This window comes from Ornithorhynchus anatinus, chromosome 20 (genome assembly GCF_004115215.2).
Source record: "Ornithorhynchus anatinus isolate Pmale09 chromosome 20, mOrnAna1.pri.v4, whole genome shotgun sequence".
NCBI classification, from domain to species: Eukaryota; Metazoa; Chordata; class Mammalia; order Monotremata; family Ornithorhynchidae; genus Ornithorhynchus; species Ornithorhynchus anatinus.
In genome coordinates, this window is record NC_041747.1 from 12,502,926 (window position 1) to 12,517,807 (window position 14,882).

General features: G+C 48.9%; 1 protein-coding gene across 1 annotated transcript; it reads right to left on the reverse strand.

Annotated features, from left to right (window-relative positions):
* Positions 1–638: 638 nt before the first annotated feature.
* On the reverse strand, positions 639–11,655 carry F10 (coagulation factor X). The gene is given in 8 exon segments (NM_001127614.1): positions 639–1,304; positions 2,209–2,329; positions 5,413–5,645; positions 8,341–8,472; positions 8,924–9,037; positions 9,700–9,724; positions 10,776–10,936; positions 11,531–11,655. Coding segments are annotated over 8 exon segments (1,410 nt in total). The 5' UTR covers positions 11,601–11,655; the 3' UTR covers positions 639–750.
* Positions 11,656–14,882: the final 3,227 nt, after the last annotated feature.

Genomic DNA, 14,882 nt, shown 5'->3' on the forward strand with positions numbered 1-14,882 from the left:
GAGGGCTTTAAAGTGTTTTTCCTCTACAGTCCTACTGCTCTGTGGATCTGTCCTTAGTGAAGTCAGACTGTGTCTGGAGTTTCCTCTACCTCCCAAAGTGCTGAGCGCAGAGCTTGCACTTCAATATATCTGTAATATATTTCTATATCTGTAATTTATTTCTATTCATGGCTGTCTCTCCCTCTAGACCGTCAGCTCGTTGTGGGCGGGGAATGTGCCTGTTTATCGTTGTAGTCTACTCCCCTAAGTCCTTGGTAAAGTGTTCTGCATACAGTAAGCGCTTGATAAATGCAGTGAATGAATCCATCACCCAGGGGAAGGAGACTGGGAAAGGGCCAATTCAGTTTCACTCTAACAGAGCAGCTTCAGGACAGTAGCCATGGAGGGAAAACGTGAAGAGTGCTGGGGGGTGATTTTTGGTGCGTTTGTGTGTGTAGGGCAGGAAATGCACAGACCAGTCCCCATTCTTTGGCCTTTGTTTCACACCACCCATCCTCCGCTCCCTCGGAGCTGAGCTCCTCCCTGGAGGCATCGAGGAGGAAGGGAAGAGGAAGGGAAACTGCATTTTGATAAATGAGAAATGCTCTTAAAAGCGCTGGGAGGAGAGAGAACGTAGAGATGGGCCGCCAGAAGACGGCAGTAGAACAATTCCTTTAATTCAACGGTGTGGCCCGGGTAGAAGCAACACCAACCACCGGTGGAAACGCATTCGACCGGAGACCGACCCCAGCGTCCGGCCCTCTTCCGTTTCTACTGACCTGCCTTTTGCCTCATCATCCTCTTTATCCAGCTGAGGAAAGTGGCCGCTTTGGTGTAGACGCCAAACTTTCCATTCTGCGCGCACCCTTCCCCCCAGCTGACGATTCCCGTGACGAAGTAGGTGTCCTTGTATTTCGTCACGTGGGGGCCCCCGCTGTCTCCCTGACAGGCGTCTTCCGGCCTGGAGTCGTAGCCGGCGCAGAACATGTTGGGGGTGATGTCGAAGCTGCTGGACTGCTTGCACGTGCTCCGCTCCACGTAGGGGACTTCCAACATCTTCAGGACGGTGGAAGGGCGCCCCTTTTCGTGGACTCGCCCGAACCCGCTGACCACTCCCGCTTTCTGGTTCATCAGGATGTCTTCGGCCCAGTCCTTCTCGGGCAGACAGGCCGGGCTGACGTTCATCCGGAACGTGATGGGGGTCTTCAGTTTGATCACGGCGATGTCGAAGTCGTAGGTCTTCTTCACGAACTTGCTGTGCACGATCACCTTCTCCACCTCATGCGCCATCTCGCTGCTGTCTTTCTTCTCGGTGTCCCGTTCCCCTGCGGGGCCGTTAAAAGTCGCAGTCACAATCATAATAATAATAATGACGATCGTGGTATTTGTTAAACATTTACTATGTGCCGGGCACTGTACTAAGTGTTGGGGTAGATACAAGATCATCAGGTGGACACACTCCCTGACATTCACCCCACCCCCACAACACTTACATATCTTAAATGCTATATTATAAATTACTTATTTAATCACATTACTGTCTGTCTCCCTCTCTGGACCATAACCTCGTTATGGGCGGGGAAGGGATCTGCTAATTCTCTTGCACTGCACTCTCCCAGATGCTTAGTACGTAGTAAATTCCGCTGACTGTAGCTCTTCAAAACAATTTTCCAGTGTCTTCACATCCACTACTTTATTCTCACAACATCTCTCTGAGAGCTAGAGCGAGGCAAGTATTATTTGCCCCTATTATACAGATGAAGAAACTGAGGCAGAGAAAGATTAAGCAATCTGCCAGAGATCAAATCTTACTCCCTCCTATCTAGACTGTGAGCCTTATGAGGGGCAGGGACTGCGTCCATCTGGATTAACTAGAAAGCACGGGCCGGGGAGTCAGAGGATTTGGTTCCTCATCCCGGTTCTAACCCTTGTCAGCTGGGTGACCTTGGGCGAGTCACTTCTCCACGCCTCAGTTCCCTCACCAGTAAAACGGGGATTACATCCTATTTCCTCCTATTTAGCCTGGGAGCCCCATGTGAGACAGGGACTGCATCCAACCGGATTATCTCGTATCCATGCCAGCGCTTAGGACGGTGCTCGGCACAGAGTAAGCGCTTAACAGGTACCGTAGTCGTTACCCAAGAAACACCCTGGAGCCTGCGAGACCAAAGGAGCTGCCAACCGGTCTGTCAAGACAAAGGAGGCCTTCCTCCTGGAACCGTCACTTACCTACTCTAACTTTGAATCTTTTTGCTTGGTGCATGCAGTGTGCTGCGGAGAGGATGTAGTACTCATTCAGAATAGTCCCGCCACAAAACCCTTGACCGTTTTCATCGTTTACAAGGAGAGCCTGCAGAGAGAACCAGGGGGTGGCGTCAGAACAGAAACAGAAACCCATCGATCCGTGGAATTTATGGAGTGCTTATTCTGTGCAGAGCACTGTAGTAAGCACTCGGGCAAGTTGGTTGCTGGTAGACACGTTCCCTGCCCACAGTGAGCTGACGGTCCAGAGGAAAGCAAATTTTAGTAAAACCAGCTCCTTCCCCAAGGTTAGAGAATTCTCTGCCTCGGATAAGATCACATTTCCAGAGCTAGAGGTGGGATTAAAGGAAACATTTTTCCAGTGACAGCTTTTAGAGCCAAATGCGAAAAGGAATATTTTTTTTTTCTTTTCAACTGGGAGGTAGGGGGGGAGTCTCAAGAAGAGGCTTGGGAGCAGTGGCATTTGACAGAATTTTTCCAGAACAGAAATCTAGCTTCTAGACAGTGTCTCATGGCATCAAGTACGGGAAGCCTGGTGAACCGCAAGATGGACGTGGATTTAGAAAGTCTATGAAACCTTGTTTGTTGGGACCCTTAGTGTCACAGGAAAGTAGACATTATTCGAAAATGTGGGTAGCAAAGTCTGGTGAGAAGCAGCGGGGCCTAGTGAGAAGAACGCGGGCCTGGCAGTCCAAAGACCTGGATTCTAATCCCGCCTCTGCCACTTGTCTGCTGTGTGACCTTGGGAAAGTGACATCACTTCTCTGTGCCTCAATTCCCTCCTCCGTAAAATGGGGATTCAATACCTGTTCTCCCTCCCTCTTAGACTGTGAGCCCCATGTGGGATGGAGACTGTGGCTGACCCGATTCTCTTGATTCTGCCCCAGCACTGAGTGCAGTGCTCTGCACATAGTAAGTGTTTAACAAATATCACGATTATTATTAATCAATCGATGGTATTTACTGAATGTTTACTCGGTGCACAGCTCTGTACTAAATGCTTGGTAAAATTCGACATGATAGGCCCAAACCCTGCCCATAAGGAGCTTAGAGTCTAGAAGGGGAGATGGACATTAAAATGTATTTCAGAGTATAAGGATGTGTACCTAAGTGCAGTGAGGTTGGGGGGTGGTGCTGAAGGCTACAGATCTGAGTGTACAGGTGACATTTATTGGTAAAATCTATGGTTAGAACCACCTCAGTTTAACTGAAGGAAAGAGGATCTGAAGCTCATTGTGGGCAGGGAATGTGTCTACCAACTCTGTTCTGTTATACCCTCCCAAGTGCTCAGTACAGTGCTCTGCACACAGTAAGCGCTCCACAAATAGGATTGATCGACAGAAGATTCAGAGGGGACGGTTCTTGACAACCCAGCTATCCTAAGGGAAGATTTCATAGAAGAGAAAGCCAGAGAAAGAGACAGGCTATTACTGACACCAGTAAAGCTAAAGAAACACACAAGGAAGGAAACAGGCAGACACAGACACACCTTTAAAATTACATTTGAAAAAAATTACTGCTACAATGTAATCCTTTTGCTAATTCTTACTGGATTCCCCCAGACCCTTCAGACTGAATTAGTGAGGTTTTACTAGTGCATATTTTTGTTTTGCAGCTCATCAGTCAATAGTATTCATTGAGCACTCACACTGTAGTAAGCTTTTGAGAGGGGTATCGGAGAGTAAGTAGACATGTTCTTGTCTTCAAGCCTATAATAACCTGTATTATAACCTTTAAGCCTATAATAATTATAGCACCTCTGGCCAGTTATTTCCCTCTCTGGTCTCTTAGTTACCCATAAAATATCAAAGCTGGTTTTGCAGTTGCTAATGGGTCAGGTTATCTTAGAGACGTGGAAAATATCCTTAATAATAATAATAATTGTGGTAGTTAAGTGCTTACTATGTGCCAAGCACTGTACTAAGCGCTGGGATAGACACAAGCTAATCAGGTTGCACATAGTCCCTGTCCCACATGGGGCTCACAGTCCTAATTCCAATTTTACAGATTAGGGAACTGAGGCCCTGAAAAGCGAAGTGACTTGCCCAAGGTCGGCCAGCAGACAAGTGACGGAGCCGGGTTTAGAAAACTTAATGATTATCCGTCTCTATGAAGTACCGACCTGTAGGCAGGGGATTGGATCGGATGACCCTCCTAGTGTAAGGGGGTAAAAGTCTAGAGGTTTATTTTAGCTGAATAGACAGCTAAATAGGGAATTTATTTACTGTTGTATTTCCACATGAAGGAGCTCTCCTTCCCACTGGTGAATTTTAATGATGGCCCCAATCCTAGAGTGCAAGCAGTGTGATCTAGTGGAAAGAGCACAGGCCTGGGAGTCAGAGGAACCTGGGTGCTAATTCCGCTCTGCCGCTTGCCCGCTGTGCAATCCCAGGTAAGTTCCTTGACTTCTCTGGGCCTCAGTTTCCTCATCTGTAACCGGGAGATTCAGTACCTGCGTCCTCCTACTTAGAATGTGAGCCCCATGTGGGCCAGTCCCTGACCCACACAGTAGGTGCTTAACAAATACCAGAATTTTCATATTATTATTATCCACCATATATAGAAATGTGACGGGAGGATCTCGCCTCTAGAATGTAAGCTCTTTGTGGACAGGGAACGTGTCTGTCAACTCTATTGCACTGTCCTCTCCCAAGCGCTTAGTATAGTGCTCTACACACAGTAGGTGCTCATTGCATATTTATTTATATCAACAGATAAATGTACTTATCTGTTGTACTAAGCGCGTGGGAGAGTACAATATCACAGAATTGGTAGACAGGAGGACCTGGGTTCTAAATCTTGCTCCGCCACTTGTCTACTGTGTGACCTGGGGGGAGTCACCTCAAAAAATACCACCGATTGAAGAAGGCTCTCCTTCTCTCTATTCCATTGATTCGGGGGATGGGGACAAGGATCCGGGTTCTAATCCCGGCTCTACCGTGACCTCGGGCAAGTCGTTTCACTTCTCTCAGTTGCCTATCTGGAAAATGGGAACGAAGACTGCGAGCCCCATGTGGGACGGGGCGGTGACCAACCCGATTAACTTGTAACTTTCCCAACGCTTAGCGCAGTGCTTGGCACGTAGGAAGCGCTTAACAAATACCATAAAAAACAAGGAGAAGAGTGAAACCCTAAATTTGGCTTAACCAGGTGGGCGCCCCAGACGATTACCTGCCAAGGACATTCCCCATCGTGGCATTCTCGTCCTCCAACTATCCTCACGAGGGCATTTTCGCCAGGTTCCGCAAGGGTGGTGTTCTGATCTGGAGGCTCAGCTTCGAAGGGATTTTCCGTGGCCTCTAAGACATCTTCAGCGACGTGAGCGTTGTCACCGTCCTGCTCCTCAGGCAATTCTGCTGACCGCTTCCTTCTTCCCACCGTGAGTTTCCCACACGGGAAAGGAACTGGACCAAGAGAGAAAGAAGACAACACTGAAACATAAACATAATCGATGGTAACTGTTGAACACTTAGTCTGCGCAGAGCACTTCTCTGCGTGTGAGTTTCCCACGTGGGAAAGGATCTGGCCTAAGGGAAAAAGATGGTACTGCAACATAATCAGTGGTATTCGCTGAGTGCTTAGTCTGTGCTGAGCACGGTTCTGAGTACTAATGATCTATAATCAGGATCAACTTCAGATGGAAGCAGTCGATTCAGGGTGTAATCTGGCAGGGAGAGAGAAAAACTCTTCTGATAAACGTGGCTTATGACATCTTTTTTGCATGTTGCATGCATACAGAGGCTTAGTACAGAGTACAGTCCTTTTCTCTCCCGATCTCTCCCATCAGGAAGGATGAATGTCTGGGAAGTAGAGCCTACAGATCATCCTTCCTGGAATTGTTCAGCTACTGTGCGATAGCCTCACCAACTCTTCTAATTCAACATGACATCGTGTTCTTTCAATCCCTTTCAAAATGCAGGGAATGTGTCTGTCTGTTGTTATACTGCAGTCCCCTGAGCGTTTAGTACAGTGCTCCGCACACACAAAGCGCTCAATAAATACGACCGAATTGAAACCCCTCTCCATTATCCACACGGATGATCCAGTCTGTGGATTTTCTAGATCTGGATTTCTCCTCCTTTCTGTACTGCTCTTTGTGTTTTGCTATTCAAATTAACATTGGTATCATAGCATGGGCCAGGGTAAGGGAGAGGTCGTGGAGTTCAAAAGAGGCAATTTTGTTGTCTGTTGGTACTTCTGGCCAAATGCGTAGTGTGAGGGAGAAGGTGGAAACTATTGGATCAGCTGAGACTTTTAACGGTTCCCGTTCTCAATACCATGGACAAGACAAATTAGATTGAAAGTCTTCTCAATTGCTTTTTCTCCCTCAAAACAGACCTTTTTTTCCAACATCTGAACTACCTTGTCTAACTCTCGTTAAAATGACCTTTCATAAATATTAGAGTGAGTGTCACAATGAGGCAACGTGTTGGCTCAGTGGAAAGAGCACGGGCTTTGGAGTCAGAGGTCATGAGTTCAAATCCCGACTCGGCCACTTGTCAGCTGTGTGACTTTGGGCAAGTCACTTCACTTCTCGGTGCCTCAGTTACCTCATCTGTAAAATGAGGATTAAGACTGTGAGCCCCACGTGGGACAACCCGATTCCCCTGTGTCTACCCCAGTGCTTAGAACAGTGCTCGGCACATAGTAAGCGCTTAACAAATACTAACATTATTATTATTATTATGGAAGCAAGTTCTTTAAGTTCCTAAATCCACATAGAAGTGGTATTTGCAAGTTGAGGGAAGGCACATTGCATTTGGGCTATTCACTCACCCAAAAGAAACATTTAAGGGAGCCCCATTAATGTCCGTTTGTCTGCTTTTAATTTTTTTAAATGGTATTTGTTAAACACTTCCTATGTGCCAGGCACTGTTCTAAGGCTGGGGAAGATATAAGATAATCAGGTCGGACACAGTCCGTGTCCCGCGTGGGGCTCACGGTCTTAATCCCCATTTTACCGATGAGGTAACTGAGGTATTTCACAGAGAAGTGAAATAACTGCCCAAGGTCACACAAAAGACAAGTAGTGGAGCAGGGATTAGAACCCAGGTCCTCCTGACTCCCAGGCCCGGGCTCTATCCACTAGGCCGTGCTGCTTCCTCTCGGAACATGGGGAGAGCTGTGGTCTGTCAGATATAAAGAGGAGGAAAGTTCCAGGCAGGGGGAAGGATGTGAGTCAGAGGTCAGAGCTGGGAGATAAGAGAACAAGGCACACTGAGGAATAGCTTGAGATGAATGGAGAGAGAGCGAGCTGGGATGAAGAGGGTGAATCGTAACTACTGCATTTGTGAAGCGCTTACTATGTGGGGAAGCAGTGTGGCTTAGTGGATAGAGCCCGGGCCTGGGAGTCAGAAGGACCTGGGTTCTAATCCTGGCTCTGCCACTTGTCTACTGTATCATCTTGGCTCTTCACTTCTCTGGGCCTCAATTCCCTCTGGAAAATGGGGAGTAAGAATATGAGCCCCATGTGGGACAGGGACTGTGTTCGACCCAATTATCTTGGATCTACCCCAGCGCTTAGTACGGTGCTTGGCATATAGTAAGCACTTAATTCCCACTATTATTATTATTATTATTGTGTCAAGTACTGTTCTAAGCACTGAGTGGAGAAGATGAAGATAAATTTTGCCAGCAAAACCCACTCAGCACATTACCAAACTTAATTTTCAAAATGCTTCTGCTCCCTGACCCAACTAACAATGGCCTTCTTTGAAATTTTTATTTTGTTAATTGTATTTGTTAAGCGCTTACTATGTGTCAACCACTGTTCTAAGCAATGGGGGAGCACTGTTCTAAGCCCTGGGGTAAGTACAAGCTAATCAGGTTGGACACAGTCCATGTCCCACATGGGCCTCACGGTTACGTAGGAGGAAGAACAGGGATTGAATCCCCATTTTACAGGTGAGGGAACTGAGGCCCAAAGAAGTGAAGCCATTTGCCCAAGGTCACCCAACAGATAAGTGGCGGAGCTGGGATTAGAACCCAGGTCCTTCTGACTCCCAGGCCTGGACTCTAGCCACTCAGCGACACTATCGTAAAAGAAGTCCTTCCCACCAAGGGCCAGGGTTGGAATTTAGTCCGGGAACTCTGACCTACCTGTGGGGATACAGGATTTTTGATCATCTCCCAGAATATACCCCTGAGCACAGGAGCAGACCACTGTGTTGACGACAGATTTGCAGAACTGTTCACAGTCTCCATTGTTCAAGCTGCAGATCTTGACGGTCGCTGCCCAAGAGAAAATCCAGTTAGTCACCAAGCCAGTGTGCTAGCCGGCTGACAAAACCGTCCCGTGGCTTGCTAAAGGAAGATGAGGGAATTGCAGTGACGGTGGGGAAAGGGACTCGATCGATCATGCCATCGGTCAGATGTATTGGGCGCTTAGTGTTTGCAGGGCACTGTACTGAGAACTTGGGAGACTCCATTCCCTGCCCACAGTGAGTTTACCGCAGACGAAATCAAACGTTGCTTTGGGAATCCATCCAGAGGAAATCCAGGTCTTACGTGGCCACTCCTAATGTGTCTGTTTATTGTTCTCTTGTACTCTCCCAAGTGCGTAGTACAGTGCTCTGCACACAGTAAGTGCTCAATAAATATGACTGAATGAGTAAACTCTCCCTCTCCTCTTTATACTTCCCTTGGCAATCCCATCTGCAGCTTTTCAGCCGAGGATACTTACTGGTGTCACAGTTTTTGCCCTCGTATCCTGCCGAACACAAGCACGTGTATTCGCCGAGGCCATCCTTACACACCCCCTGATTCTGACAAGGCTGGGTTTCACACTGGTTGCCATCTGCAAAGGAAAGTCTTGGAAACCAAAGTTGGCAGAGATATTTGTCATCCTGAATGGAGTTCTCTTTTAGCTATTGCTCTGTACTCTACGGTGTGCCCTCAGAGCTCCTGAAATCAAAAGCTTGAAGGAGTCACGATTTCTGGATTTGTGTCTTTCTTTGGGGTGGGGGCGAAGGGTGGGTGTTCACTGGCAGCCTCTGGCTTGAAGAGTAAAGGGGCAGGATGGCAGGGGGGAGGAGGGAAGGGGTGGCAAGCTGAAAGGATGTGATATTGGCGGGGGGGGGGTTTATGGCATTTGTTAAGCACTTATTATGAGCCAGGCACCGTACTAAGCACTGGGGTAGATACAAGCCAATCGCAGTTTGACACAGTCCATGTCCCATATGGAGCTCACAGTCAATCCCAATGTTACCAGTAAAATAAACTGAGGCACAGAGGTATGAAGTGACTTGCCCAAGGTCACACAGCAGATTCATGGTCGAGCTGGGATTAGAAGTCCTTCTAACTACGAGGCCTGCGCTCTACCCACTGTGCGATACTTTCTCTCTCTCTGTTCTGGAATCAGATCTTTAGATATCTACTAGTTTATCGCCACCCTCAGCGATGTGTATTAGCAGAATGCGTTTCTTCCCACATTAAAAAAAGTAGTTAAAATAATCTCACCTTTGTATATATTCCAAAATTCATTCTAATTGGAAAAAGCACATTTAAGTAGAGGTTAGGAAATCACAAAGAATCTGTAGCATAAATGTTCTCATAACAGTACGTTCAGAAAATCCCACTGGAATTCAATCAGCTCGCTGAGAACGCAGCAGTCGTTTTCTTTAAGAGTCTCACACTGAGGAAAAAATCATGTTCCACTCCTGCCTCGACCCCAGGCATTGACACAACCATTCCTTCTGACAGATGCGCACTGTGGGAAGAACGTTTCTAATTCCCCAACAGAGCTCTATCCATATCCAGTCTTGTAAGCACGCACTACGGCAGAATTGACCATACTAGAACAAACTATTTTATTTTGCTTCCTCATCTTCTCCTCGAGTGCTAATTTTCCAAAATACCACAGATCTGCTCTGTACTCCCATCTTCCACATCTAGACCACACATTTCCCTGGCGGGAGGTGGGGGGTGGGATCCTAGAAACATACTCAATCTTCCTGGGATACAGTCAAGGGAAAATGTTGGTTGACGAATTATGGCCTTCTATAAACTTTAATTTCCCCTCTCTGTCCTAAACCATCTCTCTAAAGCAGGCACACAATGCTTAGGGCAGAAGGAAGTTAGCAAGGACTTGAGAGAGACAGGAATTAAGAAATAACTCTCCCAAGCGCTACGTCCAGGGCTTTGCACAGAGTAAGCTCTCAGTAACTACAATTGAATAAATGTATGATGTTTTTCCTATGTTGCTTTTCTCTCAGTGTTTAGCAGATGCCTTTTATGTTTATCTCCCCATTAGGACCTAAGCTCCTTGTGGGCAGGGCACGTGTCAGTTCACTATTCTGCACTCCTCTAGCTCCTAGCACAGTGCACTGCACAAAGTGGGTGCTCAAATGCTACAATTCTACCCTTTCCCTTTCTTTGTGCTTCCGCCAGGCTTCTTTTCTGCTTTGAATGGAAACTCTTAGAAAGGCAGGAAGCATATCACCCTATGCCTGATCCTCCTTAACCTCCAGGGGCTGAAGAATCCACTCGGCCTAAGGCTAAGTTCATTATTCTTGCTCCAAAGCACTCGCCCTTACAGTTTTATCCGTGTCTTCAAACACTTCTCTGGCTTCTTCGTAGGAACAGGTTTCTTCGTTACATTCCCTTTCCAGGTTTCCTTTCTTCAGCTCCTCAAATAACGAATTCGCCCGCTTGGCCCGTCCCAGAACCTTGTTGGCATCTTCTTGATTGATGAACACTGAAAAGAAAGCGGTTGGTTAGGGACCGGTAGAGTTGACCCAGAGAGGCCTCATGTCCCCTCTGCTTTTGTTTTTTTTTTTTTTTTTTTATCTCTTCCCCGTCCTTCTTTTCTTAGCCGTCTCCGGGCTGGGGAAGACTTCTTGGGCCCCCTCAGAGCACTGTCAAATGGAGTTTCCGCTTTTCCTCTCCTGTAAACCACTTCCTTCCCCTCCCTAGAGTCTGGCTGAGAGGAAGAGGGGAAGGCTGAGGGATTCCCATCCTCCTCTCACTGGCTCCTGTGACCCTTGGGTCCTCCTTTCTCCTCTCCTCCTCCTCCCTCCCACCCTGCGGGAGCAATTCCTTTCCTCTCTCACCCTCGTCCCCAGGTGGAAGGATACTGGGAGTTCTCACAGGAAGGAGGTTTTGAAGCAAGGGTTGGCGTGAAACAAACTGCCCCCGCAGTGGTCCTAGGTTGCCCCTCCCTACCCATGACCCCCAAACCTCACCCTTCGGATTCCAGCGTGCCAAGGGCTCCCACCTCCATCCCAGAAAGCTCCCATCTTCATTACAGTCCCTCAGAGGAAGTTGGGGAAAGGGCTGGAGGGGCTCCTACCATTTTCCACAGCGGGCGGGAGGGCGGACAAGAAAGCGAAGAGCAGCACGAGATGCAGCCGGCCCGCCATGGCTGTGGAGAGCCGTCCTGTCTCCCCGGCAGCGGCGGGGCCTGCCCAGAGCAAGGTTCAGCCAACACTGCCCTCCCCGGGTTTGGTCCTGTTGTCTTTCTTCTTATCACGGCAAACAGACCCGTGGGGCCGATTGGTCGCTTGGGCCGGGCGGTGATGTCACGCAGCCCGGGACAGAGATGGTGCCGGCAGCGTCGGGGTCTTGGGGCCTAGCCAACACCCACTGCCTGCCCGAAGGCCCGTGAGGAAGCCGGCCTCTGCCCCGCAAGAGGTTTTGAAATGGGCTAAAGCGGCGGGGTTGTCTTTTTTTGGTGCGGTGGCGGGGGAGGTACCCTGTTGAGAAGTGCCAGAAGGGGAAGACTGTCTCTCTGCCACGCCACACCCTAGGAAAGCTTCCCAGAGCCGGGGAGGAGATGGGCTGGACGTGGGAATGGGGGTTAGTGGGGCTGTAATCTCACTGTGGGCAGGGAATGTTTCTGTTGCATTGTTATACTGTACTTTCCCAAGCGATGAGTACAATGCTCTGCACACCGAAAGCGCGCAATAAATACGATTAACCGACTGAACGTCTTGCCCGGGGGACGGGTGGGGGTGGTCCACGTGATGTCAAAATAGCTGCACCCCCAAATAATCTGGATATTGCCCCAGTTTTCAGCTGGTCCATTCCCTGTATGGAATTTATAGGTCACCAGATCATTTATATACAATGTTTTGGTTTTAAATACCTGTTCTCCCTCTACTTAGACTGTGAGCCCAATGGTGGAGGATGGACAGTTTGGGGCAAGGAGTGTCAGTGTTTATTGTTGTATTGTACTTTCCCGAGCGCTTAGTACAGTGCTCTGCCCCCAGTAAGTGCTCAGTAAATACACCTGAATGAATCTGATCTCATTATCTTGTACCTACTCCAGCACCTAGTAGAGTGCCTGGCACATAGTAGTGCTTAACAAGTATTATTCCTTATTAATAGTAATTATTCTCCCAGCCTTCTTCCACCTCAGCTCCCACCACTGAGTCCTGGGGCTTAGAAGCGGTATCTCCGTTTACAGAGACCAGGGAAGGGAATGCCAGAGTTGTAGAATAAACAGGGAGGGTTCAGATTCCCTGGGGATCAGGACCAAATCCCGAGGGTTTTCGTAAAAGGCTCCGGGTGCTGTCATTGTGACACTGTGTATCCTGAGATACACGCGTCCTGTCACCGTTACTTCCAGGTCAGCAGAGGCACATCCTCCCATGGCCACCTTATTCTAAACGGGAAGCAGCGTGGTTTAGTGGAGAGAGCACGGGCCTGGGAGCCAGAGGACCTGGGCTCTAATCCCAGCTCTGCCACTTGCCTGCTGTGTGACCCTTTGCTTGTCTCTGCTTCGGCTTCCTCATCTGTAAAATGGGGACTCGCAACCTGTTCTCCCTTCTACTTAGACTGTGAGCCCCCCATGTATCCAGCCTGATTGACTGGAGTTATTTACTAAGCGCCGCGTGCCGGGGTAGACAGAAGCTAACCGGGTTGGACCCGGTCCATCTCCCACGTGGGGCTCACAGACTCAACCCCCATTTTACAGATGAGGGAACTGAGGCACAGAGAAGTAAAGTGACTCACCCGAGGTCATACGGCAGACAAGCAGCAGAGCCAGTGTTAGAACCCAGGTCCTTCTGACTCTCGGGCCTGTGCTCTATCCATTAGGGCACAGGCTTCGTGTCCCTTATATCTTCTATCTACCCCAGCACTTAGAACAGTGCTTGACACTTAGAAAGCGCTGAAGAAAGACCATAAAAAGTGGGGGAGGTTGGGTAGAGGGGAGATTCTTGCCTTTCTTTCCTTAGTAAAGGTTATTTTGTGGGCGCAGCCTAGTGACAGAGGAAGCAACCTGCCCTCTAATGGCGACAGCAATGAGAGCGGCTCGGGCCGGGAACGCTCGGGCCGGGAACGCCATCGGAGATCTAATGGCAGAGAGATGGGCAGTTTCGAGTCCGGTGGTGCCAGCCCTTTACCTGTTTTTTTGTATTTTTCCCCAGCAGTCCGAGCCGTCCCCTGCCCTTTCACTTCTCTCTACCTCATTTACATCATCCGTAGAATGGGGACGAAGCCGGCGAACCCCTCGTGGGACCGGGACTGTGTCCAACTTGTTTGTCCCCCAGGGCTTAGAGCATCGGCGGTCTCCCTGGACATAAGCCCTAGATTTTGGCAACCTGGGGCCGGATTTCTACAAAACGGCAGGTGCCATTTCGAGCTCCTTCCTGTCCCGTATCCGTGAGGGCCATCAGTGGCCACTCTACCTGTGAGCTGAGGGGCGCTGGAATCGAATTTCCATTCAATTCCAACCCCTCTGGAAATGTTGGAAACGTAGCAATTCAGGATCCCCACCCAGGAGGACTTTCATATGCTCCAAATTCTCCATTCCTCCTGAAGAGGGAACAGGACCGTCGGGCAACTGGAGAGTGGCCGAGGGCAGGCCCCAGGCTCTCCTCTCTTGACCAAGGGAAAGCTGCTCTGGGAATTCTCCTGTTGGTCTGCACAGTGAGGGTTTGGAGTCTCCTAAGGATTCCAGGGAATTGCTGGAGGATACTGATTCAGTTGTTTTTCACTTCCCCCTTTCCCCTGAAGACTTCCTGTCCCTCTTCCCCCCTTTCCTTGAGGCCTTTCTGTCCCCTTTCTCATTTTCCCCAGAGAACGTCCTGTCTCCTTTCTCCTGAAGACTTTCTTTCCCCATCCTGCCTTTCCCCTGAGGAGTTCCTGTTCTTCTTCCTCCCCTTTTCCATGAAGATTTCCTGTACTTCTTCCCCCGTCCCCTGAGGAGTTCCTGTCCCTCTTCCTCTCCTTTCCCATGAATATTTCCTGTAGTTCTTCCCCACTTTTCCCTGAGAACTTCTTGTCTCCTTTCCTCTGAAAACTTCCTGTCCCCATCTCCTCCTTTCCCCCCCCAAGGACTTCCTGACCCTCTTCCTCCCTTTCCCCTGAAGACTTCCTGTAGTTCTTCCCCATTTCCCTTGAGGATTTCCTGTCCCTCTTCCTCCCCTTTCCCCTGAAGACTTCCTATCCCATTCCTCCCATTTCCCCTGAGGACTTAATGTCCTTCTCCTTTCCCATCACACCTTATTGGACATCATTTCACAGCTCACTCCAGAAAGAAACCTGTCCACTGCTGCGAATGTGGGAAGGCTTTTAAAAATAGCTCAGCCCCGAACAAACATCAGAGATCGCACACTCTAGTGACACCCTATAAATGTAACCAGTGTAGGGAAACTTTCAAATGGAGTTTGTACCTTATCCAACACCAAACCTCAGCT